We start from the raw sequence: 18786 nt of genomic DNA on the forward strand, positions 1-18786 counted from the left end.
ACCACATCGAATCAAGGTCATGTCATGTCACGGTCATTTTTATGCAGTATTTTTGGTGAAGATCCGGCATTACAAACCCATATTTTTTGCGTGAATCAACGATTCTGAACAAGGTATGTCCATTTATGTGCATCATATATTTATTTTATTGTGAGACATCTGTATTTTCTACTAAATCGAGTCAAAACGTCCTTAAAAATGAGTATCAAAAAGGTTCTGCGCGTTTTTGTTGCTGTTCGCTTTCGTGTGACGCCGCCTCAGTCACAGACAAACAGACGTCTGGCGCTGGCTCGACCGACTGGTCTGGGCAGTGGTGCAGTCGTTGAACGGTTGATGCGCTAGTAAGTAGGAGGGACTGGGCGTATGTAGATTGGCGTAGCCAGAGAAGGCTCCTAGAGAGTAAAAATCATTTACAAATGTGTGCTTACTATTCCCAGAGCCAGGGATTACGTCCCATTCGTGCAGGGTTACCAGATTTCACAAAAATGAAATGCGGGACAATCCAATGCCAATGGCAATCAACAAACACATTGTCACAATAAGAGTAAGACTTGTGAAAAAATATAAAGAATTGGAAGGGAGGGTGAACAAAAGAATGAAGGAGAGAAAGAAAAGAGATGAATTGAGAAGAAAGAAAACCTGAAGGAAGAAATAAATTAGAATAAAAGAAATCTAGAATAAAAAAGGGGAAAAAGGGTTTCTATCGTTTGTTGATTTGAATCTAAAATGTAAGGAATGGAAGATAAATAAATGTGTGAAAGACAAAATAAAGGAGAGAAAAGGAGAAAGAAAGAAGAATGTCTCCTTATTCTTTGAAAGAAAGAAAGAGAAAAACAGGAAGGGAGGGAAAGAAAGAATAAGGTAAAAGAATTAGAAGGAAAAATAAAGAATGAATGAAAGGAGAGAATGAAAGAAGTAAAATGGAAGGAGAGAAAGAACAAATAAGAAAACAGGAAGGGAGAAGAAAGCAAAGAAAGGAAAAAAGAATGATTGAAATAAAAAAAAGGAAATGTAATTAAAAAAAGAAGGAAAGAAAGAGAAATGAATACAGGGAGACAGAAAGGATCAGGAAAGAAAGATAGGAAATGAAGATAGATGGAACAAAAGAGGGGCAAACAGGAAGAATTTTCTATGCTTGAGAAGATAAAGTAAAATTTGTTCCAGTTTGATATCGCTAACCCTGTATCAGACAGTGGAAAACAATCTGGATCTGTACACTGCTGGACCAATTGGTATGAATGCAGTGGTGAGAGAGGGCGCGGTGATATCTAGTCGTATCGTAGCGAGCTCTTTTCGATCTTTAACTTGAACACCTCTAGTGATGTGCTGTTCACTGTGTCAGGTGGAGATTGTTCAAAGCCAGAGGGGTACTCACAAAAAAATATTGTTTTAATTGCTCAGTGTTTTGGGGTGAATAGTACTACCTTTATTGTGGTTCACTACTTGTCTTTCTAAGATATCCTGTGCTTGAAAGTCATTAAATTGTTGTTGTTTTTTTAATAGATAATTTCATGAATAGATTAATAGATAACATTAATAGATTAACTTTAATAGATAATTTCATGATAATGAAATACCAAAGAGTAAGTTGAGAGATGGCATCATCAGCTTGCTCATTGCATATTCATAAAGACATACCTTGAACTGATAATACTATAAATAATGCAAACAGTTTTGAAGTGCTATAACTTTGTTATTCCTTGTCCAATTTTCATGACAAGTTTCAGCGTTTTGCTTGATTTACTCTTATTTGTTCAAATCACATAATTTTCAGCCAAGAGTAATGAACTCGCCCTTGGGAACAGTAATTCTGGCACAACAAACTGGCACAAATTGTTTTTGTTATAATGTAGATGGAGATAGCAGCAGTGATAGACCTGGAAGTTCGACTGCAAATTAATTGCATTTTTCCAGTAGATCTGGTAATAAGAAACATGTAGTATTACTAATACCCAAAGTATTTTCCACAATGATTATGTAGGCTCTAATTTTTCCCCCATTATTTTGCATTTTCAGGTCTTGCACTCTACATGTAGACCTAGTAATAGCCATGGAAGGCAACTACCCACCCGGTTTTTACCTTCCTGAGAGGGAGCAACAAGAAAACAGGCAACAGCCACCACCACAACAACAACAGCAGCCACAACAACCATCGCAACAGCAACATGTCGCCCACTATCCTTTTGATTTGCCAATACCATACCACACACCGTCACAACACCAGGCTGATTATATGGAGGACCAGCCAACCAGGGTATTCCCCTTGCCACACCCAGGGACAGTCACACAGATGTTCACACCAGTCTATCATGGTAAGATCTCATATCATCACTGGGCTGATGAAACCTTGTATCTCAAAATTTAAAGATTTTGAGGGCAGCTTTATAGAAAACGCTGTATTTCAAAAATATATCAATGGTGGCAGTCTCATATTGTCTGAAAACAGTCTCCTGATACCTGGGGGCGTTTCATCAATATTTTCATCTGACAAGTTGTCAGATCTGACATCTTTCTAGACCTGAGTCATCACGGGTTTTCCTCAAACCGGGTTTGAGTGGGAAAAAACGGGCGGGGACCGGGTACCCGAAAAATTAAAATCATATTTCTTTGAAACTTTGACTGCTGTTATTTTTATGCCATTGAGGCGCATGGCGCTGCCTGTTTGAGAACCGATGATACGCGGGGGAAGCAAGCGCCGAGAAAGCGATTTAACTTTTAAAAAAAGTTAAGCAAAATTCAACTATTCCTATTTTTTAATATGAAATCACACAAAAAAAAACATCACAGCAGCTTACATTTTTCTTGTCATGTTCGATCTTGCCTGGCAATGCCTGCTTCCGACGCGATATCAACGATCTTGGTTATGCATAATCCCAATAAACTCAAACAAGGAGAAAGATCTACGCATGTGCTAGCAAACACACCTCCCTCAAATTTAACTCGCCCAGTCATGATTCTGGATATCGCACAGTGCAATGAGCGGAGTGGAAGAGAGCGGGGAGAGGAAAAGGGAGAGAAGGAGAAAGAGGGGGCGGGCGGGGCGGGATGTGCCAAAAAGGCCCGAAAAAACCAAATGGACGAAAGAGAGTTTTTTTTGCGCACAACATAAACAATGGAATGGGATTGGGCAAGTCCAAGAAATGGTCACCCCAGAAGGCAAAATTTCATCTTTAATTTAAGAAGTTATCTTTGGTGGGGTAAGAAAGCCCAAGTGTTAAATTTTCAAATTTCATTAAGAAAAATTTGATAATATGCATATTTATGCTAATTTGGGGCACCTAATTTGCATAATTGTTAAAATGGGCATTACGTATGGGACAATTATAAAAACTCATAGAAAATAAAAACAAAACTTCTGAGATTTAGTCATAGGTGGGACATGGACCCCCTAACATCTTATTACTTTTGAGGGGAAAAAAGTGGTATCATCTAATTAATTATGCAAATTAGGTCTTGTCCAAGGATGGAATGTCCCATACGTAACATTTTGAGGATGTTTTTTAAGTTATTTCTCATAATACAATACTTGAATTGTTGCATCTCTGGGAAGTTCTAATTTATTAAGTATGAAAATGTTATACCACAAAAAGTTTCAAAAATAGATTTTTCTTTTTAATTAAGAGTTAATTAAAAAATTGTTACGTATGGGACAACATGTTACGTATGGGACATTTACACACAATGTCAATTGGGAGATTTGTGTACAAAGTGAATGGAGAAAAACAATTCTCAAGAGTGCTCTAAAAAGTGATTATTTACCTTTTCTTTGGTTTTTAAAGACTAATTTGTTATGAATACTGATTAATGAAAACTATTGAAGCAAAAAAATTGTGAAAATTGAAAAATATGAAAAAAATAAAAAACAATAGAAATACATAAGAAATTCATGAAACCATGAAAAGCAAGAAAAAAAAATGTTGAAATGACCAATTTCCTTTTCAGTCATTTCAAATATGTCTCAATAGAACATTGTAAAAGAATGACACTCTTTTGTTATTTCTATATTTTAAATTATTTCAATTATTTGAATTATAAGGAAAATTGTGTACGTTCTCTATGGGGACAAAATGTCCCATACGTAACTGTCCCATACGTAACATGTCATTAATTTGTTTAATTAGAGTCTGTAATTAGAAGTATTTGGCATATGACATGAAACTTGCCTTAGATATACTATAGTATTGTGACTTCTATCACACTAAGTTACAAGTTGTCAAATGAAATACTTTCAGAGAATTCTCAACTTGAAAAAAATGTTTGAAAAATTGTCTTTTTTCTGCGTCCCATACGTAACGGCACATCTTTTCTCTCTAAAAGGTCAAGGTCGAGGTCATATGTCACCATTTTTTGCATGATTATTCTCCTCCTAGATGTCTAACATCATGAGGGTATTCAATCTAATCAAAGTCATTTAACACTATTTTTCAGGTCATTAAAGCCTCTGAAATGTCCCATACGTAACGCGCGCGAATTCTTGGACTTGCCCGATTATGTCTGCCCTTTGATTTAACAGCCATGCACCTCATGTTCAACTTTTGCCTTCCCGTCATGGAAATGACTGTCTTTGTCCAAACTCCAAACCACATGTAGCTCTTGATTTTATTTTTGCAACATCATCATCATTCTCATCACAGTCATCATCACTTTCCACGCATGGCCATCTCCAAAATCACAATTCATGATCATCATCACCAATTTCACCATTCAGGCAGTGACCACCATCATCATTGCAACCATGATTCAGTTGATAACATCATCACCGCTGCCACTATCATTCATCATCATTATCTTATCATTATTATCATCATCATATTCGTCATTTTCATTAATCATTGCCAATTTGCCATTATTCAAAAGTCAAAACTCATTTATTAACAATATACTAGTTGTCTAGTAAATTTTATTATTTTTTTGAAAACCACTTATGAATACCATCAAAATGATCAAACGAATACGATCGCCATTGGAAATATAAGTAGTGTCAGAGTTGCACTTCTAGCTAGGGCCTAGGATAGGATCGAAATAGGGAAATAAAGAATTTCATGATAAGCCAGGGCAAAACGCTTCTGAATTTGAACGAAACATGATAACAGAGTACATGACCTAACACATTACATAATATTGCCCCAAGAACGAAACCACACTCCAGAAACCGAAAAAAAAGGTTAGGTCCCTGGATTGAACAAGCAGAGCACGTGCGATCATGCAAAGGGGAGACATTAACATGAACGCCTTCCGCTTGTTCTGTCTCGCCAAATATATGGATATGTCTGCCCGCTGCATTATTGAGCACGACCCTAAATTCGTAATCTGAGCTCCCTGGGCGAGGTCTCTCATCTGGCATCTATCAAACGCTTCTTAAATAAATCCTAGATGTCATTACTTAAGTTAGTATCTGGAATAAGTCGTATGACTATGAACACAACTAAAATTCTAAACAAAAAACAAGTTTGTAAAGTATATTTTTCTTCGACGAGAAGCATGATTACAAAACTTCCCATAGGCCGTCGTAAGTCTATTTTAACTAAAACCAAATTTGTTAAGACGTGGGGCCCTTCAAGTTCAAAAGTCATTGCAATTGATTGTCAAATGGAATGATAAATTCTTCCATTATTCGCATTAGATTTGAAACTACGTGTGTTTCTAGGTAATGTTACTCATTTCGGCCGCACACGCTTGCCGCTTCAGCGCAACTGCGTGCTCAGGCCAGAGATATAGACGTGGATGTACAGTACAGTATACAAAATGCGCATCCAACGAGCGTCGGCGCTAGCTAGGGCCCTGCACTGATTTTCATTTGCAAGTGGTCTTAAGTTGGTGGGACTTCGGTGCAACCCGATAAATGAAGTTGATATAACTAAGAGGAGTTCATGGAGTGTATTAATTTTTTTTCTGAATATTTCCATTTATTTTTTCCACGCATGTCGCTGAAATTTTACGCATGCTTCCACTTGGTCTCCATTTCCGCACGCATGGTGTTTGAACCATGCGTATTATACACTGGTGAGAACGCTGGGTACGGTAGGCGCGCCAGCGATGTGGCGTAGGCAAGGCTGGCACAGCTGGCCGTAGATCGGCGGGGCTCTTCCAAATTGATTTGACGTTGACATACTTCTGTCTTCTGGTCATGAAGTTCACAAGTTTCGCTGATTTCGCATGAGTACAAAGGCGGTTAACTGGTCACAAAGTACATGACAGTGATTTGAGAAGGTAGGAGAATGTTTGAAATCAAAACATTGAGGAATGACAAAGGATTTTATGGGCAGTTATTGTATGTGGAAAACCCGAAACCCGAAAAAGTAAAACCGGGTTTTAGGGCGACGGGCGGGGCCCGGTCGGGGAACCGTTTCGACTCAGGCCTACATCGTTCCATGATTTTGATTGGCTGAGAGGCACTGTTCCTATGGTAACTGTCGGATAAAATGGGACTTGTCGGATAAAACGTCCGACAAGTCCTTTCATGAAACGCTCCCCTGAACTCTTCCAAGGCAAAAGAAGGTTGCTACATGTACCCATGTTACAACTTTGAAATCTAGCTTATTCTCAGCTGTCATCAAAATATTTGAATTTTGAGATATTAAGGTCTTATAAATAAATATATATTTTTTTTAAAATGGAGATGGGGGTGGAGTGCTATGGGCATGTACCCTCTCCCTCCACTCTTTTATCCCAAAATTGCTATCAGGCCACTAATTTCTATGTAAAAACAATCACCCCCCCCCCCATGTGTAACTTGAAAAGGTGATTTATGAGAAGTAATTATTAGTTGCACTTTTAAACTAATTTTGGGGGGCTTGATTGCTTTTCTGGTACTTCCTGGTTGAGGGTGAAACTTTTTAGAGGGTTTTGATTTCCCTTCTATGAATTCTTGGTATGTCCATTATACACATATATATGCATGATAGTAAAAGGCAGTTTGTTTGTGATAAAACCAGACCAAAATCTACATGTATATAGCATTTTAAGTTACTTTCTTAAGTTATTTTAAGGAGTCATTTTCTTGACCTTGTATTCTAATGTATGCATTTAATTTGGATCATCTTTGAAGAAAGCCCCCAGACTGCTTGAGTTTGCTCTATCCACTCTTTTTAGGGCTTCCATTAAATGATCAAATAAACATTTTGAAAAATATAAAAAATGATGGTCTACCCCAAAAAAGTCAAGTTCTGTGTTTTTCTTCTTTAACTGCACTTAATTATTTTCACTTGATTTCCTCTGTAATAGATTCTGGGCACTCATCGGCAAACCATTTGCATCACACCCTTCCTCAACGACCAATCGCATACGGAGGACATGGGGTCAAGTATCCAGGTCTCCAAGGGAATTATACGCCACCTCTCACAGCTCAAGAACCAGTCGTAGAGAGAAGTAATATGGCAGTGACAACTCGAGAACCAGTTGCGGAAACGACCAACTTACCAACCACAACACTTGGATCAGCCTCCACTAATCGTGACATTTCTCCGGATACCGCCATTCCACTAACTGCAACTCACGAGTCATTAGAGAGCAACATTCCACCTACTACAGGTAAAGGTTAAGATTAATTCATACCTTGGATAATACCTTGGATGTAGGCATTTGAATTTATAGTATGCAATATTATTAGTAAAGCAATAGTATTGGTAATAATAATAATAATAATAGGCATTTATATAGCGCCATCTATCTAGAAATATTCTATTCCGAGGCTCGTTATTATTATTACCCCGGCTTTAGCTCGAGGTGCCTCCTGCCGGGTACCCATTCACCTCACCTGGGTCGAGTGCAGCACAATGTGGATAAATTTCTTGCTGAAGGAAATTACGCCATGGCTGGGATTCGAACCCACGACCCTCTGTTTCAGAGTCAGAAGACTTATCCAATGGGCCAGAACGCTCCACAATAGTATGCAGCGCTTAGAAACATTGTGTTAGGCACTATATAAATAATGCATATTATTATTAAAGTTACAATCTTATTAGCCTCTTGTTGACTTCTCATAAAGGATTCTGAAACCCTGTTTTAATGGCACTGTACAGCATTTGAACATGGACAAGTGAAACTTTCATCTAGTTCGAACTTTTTGTATTCACTTTTGCAGTTACACCTCATTTCAGACTTAATTTATGAATTTTGACTTATTTCAGTCATAGAAAACACATTTCTGTGTGTGTTGAATGGGGCATTGTTGATGATTTTCAATGCTACACTGTTAAAAAAGCTGATTTTGCAGAAAAAAGAAAGCAATAACAGAATCATTCTGTAAATTCATAAAACAGGAATTTTTCTGCAATTTAACAGAATTGGTCTTTTTTTTAAAAGGGTAAAGGGTGTTTTATTTAAGGAAATTTGAAAGATTACATACACCAAATACCAATTTTCTGTAAGATTACGCAATCTGGTATAAGATTACAGGTGTTCTCAAGACTCCGCTGCAGGAACTTCTTTTATTTTAAGGATAAATTTCTAACAGTGTAGGTTGCATCCTTGATTTTCATTTTTTTTGTCTCACCTGCTTCGCAGGTGAGACTATAGGCGCCGCTTTTCCGACGGCGGCGGCGGCGTCAACATCAAATCTTAACCTGAGGTTAAGTTTTTGAAATGACGTCATAACTTAGAAAGTATATGGACCTAGTTGATAAAACTTGGCCATAAGGTTAATCAAGTATTACTGAACATCCTATTAGAGTTTCATGTCACATGACCAAGGTCAAAGGTCATTTAGGGTCAATGAACTTAGACCATGTTGGAGGATTCAAATTCGAAATCTTAACTTGAGGTTAAGTTTTTTAAACGTCATCATAACTTAGAAAATATATGGACCTAGTTCATGAAACTTGGACATAAGGTTAATCAAGTATCACTGAACATCCTGCTTGAGTTTCACGTCACATGACCAAGGTCAAAGGTCATTTAGGGTCAATGAACTTTGGCCGAATTAGGGATATCTGTTGAATTCCCATCATAACTTTGAAAGTTTATGGATCTGATTCATGAAACTTGGACATAATAGTAACCAAGCATCACTGAACATTTTGTGCAAGTTTCAGGTCTCATGATTAAGGTCAAAGGTCATTTAGGGTCAATGAACTTTGGCCGAATTGTGGGTATCTGTTGAATTACCATCATAACTTTGAAAGTTTATTGATCTAGTTCATTAAACTTGTACATAAGAGTAATCAAGTATCACTGAACATCCTGTGCGAGTTTCAGGTCACATGATCAAGGTCAAAGGTCATGTAAGGTCAATGAACTTTGGCCATGTTGGGTTTTTTGTTGAATAATCATCATATCTCTGTAAGTTTATTGGTCTAGTTCATAAAAAGTGGACATAAGAGTAACCATGTATCACTAAACATCTTGTGCGAGTTAGAGTAGTTTTCAAAGTCAGCACTGCTGCTATATTGAACTGCGTGATGCAGGTGAGACGGCCAGAGGCATTCCACTTGTTTACATTTCCGTACATCATCCACTAAATTCTTGAACCTTATTATCTCCAGCAAACAGCATTCCAGCTACTACAGCTAGTGGGTCAGTTACCAGCAGTAGTTCGGACGTGACTATGATCACCAAGATTCGAGGAACGGCTGAGGAGAAGCATATTCGACTTGTGCCTACACGTAAACAGCCACAAGAAGGCGCTACATCTCAAGACCAAGGTGAGTTGTGTGGATGGAGAGATAGGTTTACTTTGTCATTCAATCTGATTTTTGGTCAGGTATTGATAGTTTGCAGTGGTTTGTCTATGTGAGAATAATGGTACTACCCAACATTTTCTTAGAGCCTGTGTATAGCTTGGTAAGGGGTCAATAATGTGATTGATAATCGAATATCATCTAATATGACAGTCTTACTGAAGCGTAGAGACCGTTCGATATTTTTCCAACTGCACTTCTCTGAGAAAATTTCAAATATTCAAATCTTGGATATATAGCGCCCTCTCTCGGCGATGCTTGTTTTAAATTAAAAAAATGGGCATTCAAGCACTTATCTTATAAATTTAGTGATTAGATATCCAAAAGTTACAGACAAAGAACATATCTTGAAAGTTTCAGCCCATTCCATGATTTGGAATAGGATTTAATTGAAAGACAAAAACACACAGATATTTTAATTTGATCGCGTGACCCGATCAAGTTAAATTTCCATGTAAAATCGCAAAATTTACCCTGTAAAACACATTTTCATTTCATATCCTCCACATCATTACTGTTATAGGGCATATCCATTCATATTAGCTAGCAATGAATTGGAATAGTGATAGGTGCATTTTGGTGGATTTACCAAAACTATACACAAGCTTAAATCTGTTGGAGACTGAATGAATTCACTGTAACACATGTTTTTGATAGACTCCAGCAGCTTTTATGCAAGCTCAGTCTTCATTGGATTAACCGTTACTGTACTAGACTATTTCCAACATCTCTCTGACTGTGGTGGTTGGGGGCTCTGAATGGACACTCCGAGTGGAAACTGCTTCATTTTTTTATGTTATAGAGAATGTAATCTACACTATTTTGCCGTCACTTTTCCTGAAATCACCCAAATTATAACAAATTCACTCAATTCCTCTAATGGTCACATTCATTGCACACTGATTTGCATGCATGGGACTGGATGATAATTGTCAACCCAGCAATATGTGTGTGTTGCCTCTTATTTGCTGTATTTTTTGTGTGAGGGCAATTGAGCAACCATGTAGTTGACCAACATTCCATATTTTTCCAAAACCTAAAATCAATCTGATAGCCCACAATGAATATTTCCATGTTTCCCATTACTTTCATACATCCTTGACTCAGACGCTGCTTCAGGTTCTAAACAAGTACAGTCCCAGGGAGATAAAGAGCAGAAGGAGGCCAGTCCAACACCACGATCTCCGAGCAGTTCTACTGAGGAACCGCAGCTGCTTGCTGCTCTCAATCTGAAAAAGATCAGCTCGGTAACAGATCTACCACCATCCCTCGAGCTAAGGGGGCCATCACAGGACAAAGTGGATGGAGTGGTTGCCAAGGAAATGATCGAGAAGGGTACAGAGTTTGGACCTTACGTAGGAATGTTGATGAACGAGGAGCATGGATTTGCAAGAGAAACAACTTGGGAGGTAAGCATTTGTATTTTGTGTAGAGCCTACTCACTGGGATATAGGTGTATGGTAGCCTTATCTCTCACTAGGATTGACTATTATGGTAGTAATGACAGAAGTGGAGGGGGGGGGTGCGGAGCTCCGAGACCAACCCCCCCCCCACCATCTGTTGAAAGTACTATCACTTCAAATGTGGGCATCAGTGAAGAAATACTTTTAAAATATGGATATACAAAGAGCAGTTTGAATCAAGGTATATTTATATTCAGATTTTTTTTTTTTGAAAGTCAATCTTTCAATGTCGTTGAAGCGCTGTGGTGTAGCGGTTCTGACTCTCGCCTTGTAATCAGAGGGTCGTGTGTTCGAATCCCACCATGGCCTATCGCCCTATAGCAAGGCGTCAATCCACACTTTGCCACGCTCACCCAGGTGCTAATTGGGTACCGGCAGGAAACAACCCTCATTGTGGTTGGTTTAGCAATTTTGCGCCTAACAGGCTGCTTGGAATGCTATGAATCCAGTGACCAGGTAATAATAATTGTGAAGTGCTTTGAACAGTCGTAGATTGATAAAGCGCTATATAAGTGCCAATTATTATTATTATCTATTTGGTAACAAAACCCTTGAAGGGGGTGCATTGCAATCCAACAACCATTAAAGATAAGGATAGCATGTTAAGTTTATCTTCCAAGTAAATCACACTAATAAATCTTGTGATTTTATGCTGATCTGCTGCATGAAGTAAAAACTGACAATTATCTGTTACTTGTAAAATTTTGTAATCAATGACAAATAACTTTTTTGCAACACCCCCATAATTTTTGTTTCAATTACAGCTTTGTATCACTGGGAAAGTTTTCTTCTACATCGATGGGCGGAAAACTTGGATGTCTCATCTTAGGTTTGCACATAGCGATGAGGAGCAAAACATAGAGGCATACCAATACTGCGGCGATATCTACTTTAGAAGCACAAAGGTCATCGACCCCGGAAGTGAACTGAGAGTGTTCTATAGCAGGGATTATGGGAAATGTGTCGGTATCGAGGTGGCACTGGAAGAGCTTAAGTTTCATGAAGGTAATTAGACACTTACTATGCTTTACTACTATGCTTGAATTTTTTATATACAGGCCTGTGAAATCTCCGCTATTTAGCGGAAATCCGCTATTTTCATTTTTAAGACCGATTTCAATTTCCGCTTTTTTCTGTGTTCCATTTCCGTTTTTTTTCTTAGTCAAAATTCCGCTATTTTATCCAAAACGGCTGGAAAACAAGTCTAGGTAAATGGATGCGAGCAGAATGTGTGTGTTGTGAATATACACGTTACGGGGCCTCGTATTTTGCCTTCGCGAAGTTTCGAATGAAACTGCTGCGGATCCATAGAGATATATAATTAGTATACATCTCTATGTGCGGATCACACCGTGCACCGTTGCCGTTGTTGGCATACAAGCGCAAAGCAGCAGCTCAAATCGCGATATTTTGCGACTGGTAAATACGTCAGTACATGTGTAAGGATGATGACGTCATCCAAGATGGAAACTTACGTTGACCAACGAAAGGATCGAAGATGACGATGTTTCGATCATTATTTCAAAGGAATTAGTGGTAACTGCGGTCTAAGGTACGATATTTCTGAATTTTAAACATTTTTTCGTAAATATGGATGTGATTTCTTTTTCATAATGTGACATTTTATGTACAAAAAAACGATCGGAAAATCGGGTTTCCACTGTTAGATCTAACGTTACTGCTAAAATACGTTGTCTGTACTTACGGGCCTCCAAGCTCTTCAGTCTATGTATTGGTGAGTGAGTGAACGCAGTTCAGCGGAATTTTTCCGCTATTTTTTTGAAACCCCACTCATAGGCCTGTATATACAGTGGCACTAACAGTTAGTGAACCCCATCTGAAAATGAACTTATTTAAAAGATTTCAATTTCTGTGATGATATAGGTATTTGATTGTGAAGTCGGGTGATAGAATATTACATTCAATAAGGATTGTTTTGGGGGGGATCGCTGGACATTGCATTGGTGTTGTTTGATTCAACACTCAGCATGAAGGAGAGTATTTTGTGTTGAGGTTCACTAACTTTCTAGCAATGCTGAAGGTTCATTTGACTTGTATGGTAATGAATATAGGGAATTAGTGATCCAATCCAACGCAATGAGTATTTGATATCGTGCCTCTTCCTTGCAGTTACAATGTGCAGCAAAATTTTCTTCCTGACAGCGTAAGAAATATATGAGGGCTTTGAGCAGTATCACTCTCATGACAGCCCAAATCACCCCCTAAAATTCCCCCAAAATGCATGCTTTGGGGTACCATTCTTTCTAGAGTCGCCACAAGATCTGTTCCAGAAAAAATTCAAGAATATTTTGAACATCAATATCCTTGGCAGAATAATGATAAAATTTTTACTGCGCAAATGCTTTTTAACCCTAAAAAGTAACTATTCAAGTGAAATAAAATAGTCCCTGAAATTCTGCAATCACCCCAATGTGGAAGAGAAAGATAGACCCCCTTAATTTTTTTTTACTAACCTGGTTCCCGAGATGTAAATGTTTGCCACTGAGTTGAAAGTTCATCCAAAAGTTTTTGGAACTGTGGTACTTCATGGAACATGTGTGTACCTAGTACCAAGCCTTGCTAGACACCAAAATAATGACAAATAAGAATAAGCTAGATAATTTTAAATGTATGTTTTTCCATTTCAGATTCGCAGAAGTTCCAATGTAGCCTGTGTGAGGACATGTTCACATCCCCCAAATTAACCCTGAGACATATCAGATGCGAACACAACCATGGTAAACCAGAAGAGATGGTCCCAGTAGTTACTTGGAAGAAAAAGAAGAAAAGGAAATTCGTGGCAATAGAAGTTGGCTCCAAACAGCAGCTAGGAACTCAGCTGAAGGTGAATGATCAGGACGATTCCGAATTCAAGTGTGAAACTTGTCAGAAGACCTTCCCTTCTTTCGGAAGACTAAAGGCTCATGAGCTATTCCATGAGAAAAAGGAGGCATCTACAGAAATTGAGAAAGATCCTACAGACCCTTTCAAAGAGCATGCAAATAAGATGTTTGGATGCAGCGAATGTAATAAAGTTTACAAATGCGAGCGTTCGCTTAATCGGCACGAGAGGAGGGCTCATGGGCACCGCTGTGAGTACTGCTGGGAAAGGTTCCCAAGCAAGAAAGATTGTATTAAACATGAGCAAACACACCAAGCATTTAAATCATCAGGTGGAGCAGAGCCCAATTCAGCTGGAACAACTGAAACCCGTTCAAGAAAGAGCCGGAAACCCCCTGGCATCCAACCCTCGGAACCGGCACCTGATGAGCCTAAGGATATGCTTGGTAGACCTACTGATTATTACCAACGTCCTTATAAATGTCGCTTCTGCTCAAACAGATACACATCGAAATCGGTAGCTGAGCGCCATGAAAGGGAAGTCCACAAAGGGGAGGGAGATTTCAAATGTAGCTATTGTACCAAGGTATTCAGCACTGTCAGTCGCCTGAAAGATCATCTTGTGCTGCATAAATATGTGAACATGTATCCATGCTCCGAATGTCCGAAAAGTTTTGCTTCAGAGAGCGCCCTCAACAACCATCGAGGAGAACACACAGGGCTCAAACCGTTCAAGTGTGACGTCTGCGACCGGGGATTCAGAACTAGGAAGTTGGCTCTTAAACACAAGAGACGCATCCACAGTGAGCGTCCGAAGCGCTTCATCTGCACCTTCTGTGGCAAGGGCTTTGCCGATAAGTGTGACTGGAAGGTCCATGAAAGGCGCCACAAGGGTATCAGGCAGTATGTTTGCCTGGATTGTGGGAAGGGTTTCACGTCAAGTACTTCGCTTGCTGCGCACAAGCAAGCCATGCATATTAAGGTCAAACCCTTCTCTTGTGGAATCTGTGGTAAAAGCTTTGCCTTGAATCATCAATACAATCATCACATGGCCAAGCATCGCTTAGAAGGGGAGGACCAGCCCCAGATACCAGTACACATGCAGCAACAGCCATGCATGTAGTTCTTGTAATGATTCAATCGTGAGAATCAATGAATGGAATTCTATAATTAGGTCACACAGCCCTTTCTTGGCAAGGCTATGATTGTTTGTAATATTTTCTTCTGGTATTTAAATCTCCCAAGTGTGTAGTGTATGTATGTATATGTGGAATATTTTGTTTAAAAAAAGATGAATTTACCAGTGGTAGTCGTATTTGATACTCTTTTATTGTTTTTTTTTTTTAGAAAAGGCCCTTTGAAATATCTGTTTGAATTAATGAATATGGCAGAAAAGTATGAATATTGAAAAAGATTGTATTCTAGATTTTCTTCCCATTTCATACTTTTAGTGGGTTTCCTACAGTCATACTAAAACAGGAGAAAAATGGTAACTTATCAAGTTATTTGATCTGTCGCCTTCATCATTATTTAGATCATAGCTTCCAATTTTTACATGTACTTGGGCTCTCCTCCATACTGTTGGATCGAAGAATGAGTAAACTGTGCATAAACAAACCCTCCATGAGTGTAGTAAGTGCATATTCAGGGGCTCGTCTTACAAAGAGTTACGATTGATTCAATCAACCTCAGGTGTATGGAAATCCATTGATGTCATTATTTTTCTATGAAAAATTTGCACAATGTCCTTTTTAAGCAAAGAGAAACACTGAATCCTCAAGAAATCAATTAATGTATGAATTTACGCCATATCTAGAAAATATTTCGGGCAAACATGGATTTTAGCTGTTGGTATTGCTGGTTTTCTGTAGTTATGGTTGATTGGATCAATCGCAACTCTTGTAAGACTGGGCCCAGATCTGAAATAAGTTAGCCGATTATTTGACTTACGGAATATCGACGTATTCAGTCAACTGTACTAGATTTATCTTCGTGTGCATGCTTGTGGAATTGTTTCTGGTCGGTTCTTTGTAGCTTATTTACTACTCATTATGTTGATGATGAAGTTTTTGATGATTGATTTATTAAATGATAATCATGAAAATAATAACTCATAGATTCTATCATCTGTAATGATGTAATTGATTATGATGATGTCAACGACAATGGTATCAATATATGTCGACCTATGATGATGATAATTGTAATGAAGGATATTGCTATTGCTGATAGCGTGATAATAGTGTCAATAATTCTAGTAGAGACAACTGATGATCATGACAACAGTAAAATTAGTGTTGATTAGAATGCTTTAAAATGGTAATGATAATCATGATAGAAAAATGAACGACAAATACAAAAGATAGATTGGCTTATTTATTCACTTTTTTTACATCTATGTATTTTTTCTGTATTTTCCATTTCCATTTATTGAGCATTTTGCTTCTACATATACATGTATTTTCTTGTTTGTATGATGCTGATATATTTAATATTTATATCTCACTGTAGTATATTTCATGTAATGAGGGATTGAGTGGAATTCAATTATTCAAATCTTGGGATTATCTAATGATTATTTACTTTCTCTGATAAACAAAATATGGTAACATACAATCAGATCAGATTTGTTAAAAGTCTATATGCAGACTCTGTCTCCAATAGGTTTAGAAAAGGTTTATATACATGTAAAATGGTTTCTAATTATGATATATATAGAATTTGTATAGCATACTTGATTTCTAAATTCTTAATATATTGTGTCAAAAGAAGTATGGATAATGTGAAAATATCCTCTCACCACCTGGTCTAACTTCCATTTGGTCTTGTGCCATTTTGTCCATCAACATTTTGTCTAAAAACTATTTGGTCGAGTCATAACTTCGTCTAATCACCAGTTCATCTATGACCATTTCATCTCAACCAGTTGGTCTAATATCCATTTTATTTTCATTCATTTCGCCCAACTAACACTTATCCCAAATGTTATATGGATTAAATAGCTATTGGACCAAATGGCAATTAGACCATGTGGATAGTGGACTAACTGATGGTAGACCAAATGATAGTAGATGAGTTGTCAATTGAATGAATTTGTATTAGACGAATTGAAAGTAAACCCCTGTAGGTATTGATTTAAAGACAGTATACCACAGCCATCAAAGAGCACCAACATGAGTCCTTTGCTTCATCTTACAAAGAGTTACGCACCACGAACCGTCCTCTCTGCGCACTTCTATGCGAAAGTTACTTTTGCAGAAAACGCATTTAAAGAAAAGTTTTTTTGTAACCAGCAATAAGTGCACCTACTAGGAGAGCAAATTATTTACCAGTGTCTTAGTTAAAAAGTTCAGGTTCCAAAGTTTCATCCCGTATCTTTATATTTTCTTGAAGTTAATTATTTATGCCACAGTGGGCAACGTAACAACGTAACAGAGAGGACGGTTCGTGGTGCGTGCGACGAATTGATCCAATTAACCACAACTATGGAAAACCAGCAACGTCAACATCTAACATAAATATTTATTAAAAGTATTTTCTAGATATGATGTATATCCACACAATCATATTTTCCTTGAAAACTTCAGTGTGCTTCTCTTTGTTTACAAAGGACATCATGCTAATTTATTGGAGAAAAAATTATGACATTGTTGGATTTCCATAAAGTTTAAGGTGATTATATCAATCATAACTCTTTGTGAGATGGGGCTCTGAACTGACGAAACAGTTCTTGGTTCCAAACCCATGATACACTACGTCCCACATAAAAGGAAACCCGTTTTCAGAGATAGATTTCACAATTATAGTCTACTTACATTTAGTCTAATGCCATTTTGTCTTATAACCAGTTGGTCCAATAGCCATTTAGTCCATGTACCGTTATTCTAATTAAACTTAAGTGCTAAATGTTTTTACTATAAGTTTGATACTCATGACAAGAGTGGAATCTCATCTCTAATTTGAAACCAACAGCTTAGCTAATCGTTCGTGCATGGCAGATTACAAATGATAAATACTGAGGCATATCAGAAATGAATTGCGCAGAAACTCAAGCATGAACCTGAATCCGTTCACATTTCAGGGATCAGTGAGAGAATCTTAAAGAATACAAAAGAAATGCTCATTAGCCAAAAGTCGTATCACGAAACCAATCTTGTCAAAATATTCTGCCCATCCTTGTTTTGACATTAAACTTTCAATCTTGTTTATGTGCTCATTAATGAGTGAAGTGTTTATCACATATTGGGTATCAAAATATAGAGAAATAATTGAATTATGTGATCATGTAAATTAGATATCATATTTTGGGGGATGCACTGTATAACATATTGATAATATAGTCTCACAATATATACCCAATAAATAGGACAAGAAAAATTTGTAAAATTAGGCTTCATACCAGGAATATGTTGCTAAGGAACAAAATTATCACTGATTGATACCAGCCTAATTTTTAAAAAAGGAGGGAAATTGTAATTCATGCTAAGCATCATGATTTTCAAATGTTTATATTGATAGGTATTTATGAAGATAGTCTACGTCCTATAACACTGATAAAGGTTTAAAACTATGTATTTGACCTTAGTTTCTGTGTATTTTGAAATATGAAATATGTATTTGGGGGAAAAAAATGTACATGTGCATGTGTATTGAAGTAAAACCTACAGCTGTCACAAATATGAATTCAACGTCTATGTAGTACACATGTATAAGTTTTGTCATATTCATTATTAGATGTAAAAATTATTAGATTTTTAATTTAATTATTGTGCAAACTGATAGTCATTGTACTGGTATGTGGTTTA

The 18786-nt window shown here is 37.5% G+C and overlaps 1 protein-coding gene across 1 annotated transcript; it reads left to right on the top strand.

The window, feature by feature from the left end:
• On the top strand, positions 1 to 15703 carry LOC121420344 (histone-lysine N-methyltransferase PRDM9-like). Its single transcript, XM_041614938.1, has 7 exons — positions 1 to 113; positions 2017 to 2312; positions 7225 to 7530; positions 9483 to 9641; positions 10785 to 11086; positions 11905 to 12145; positions 13789 to 15703. Exons 2-7 carry the CDS (start codon positions 2051 to 2053, stop codon positions 15102 to 15104), a joined length of 2586 nt encoding a protein of 861 aa, XP_041470872.1. The 5' UTR covers positions 1 to 113; positions 2017 to 2050; the 3' UTR covers positions 15105 to 15703.
• Positions 15704 to 18786: the final 3083 nt, after the last annotated feature.

Source organism: Lytechinus variegatus, chromosome 8, assembly GCF_018143015.1.
Source record: "Lytechinus variegatus isolate NC3 chromosome 8, Lvar_3.0, whole genome shotgun sequence".
Taxonomy (NCBI): domain Eukaryota; kingdom Metazoa; phylum Echinodermata; class Echinoidea; order Temnopleuroida; family Toxopneustidae; genus Lytechinus; species Lytechinus variegatus.

Coding starts and splice junctions, on each gene's coding strand:
- LOC121420344 (XM_041614938.1), top strand. CDS start 2,051: ATGGAAGGCAACTACCCACCCGGTTTTTACCTTCCTGAGAGGGAGCAA. Junction 11,087..11,904: donor CAAGAGAAACAACTTGGGAG/GTAAGCATTTGT, acceptor TTTCAATTACAG/CTTTGTATCACTGGGAAAGT. Junction 12,146..13,788: donor AGAGCTTAAGTTTCATGAAG/GTAATTAGACAC, acceptor TTTCCATTTCAG/ATTCGCAGAAGTTCCAATGT.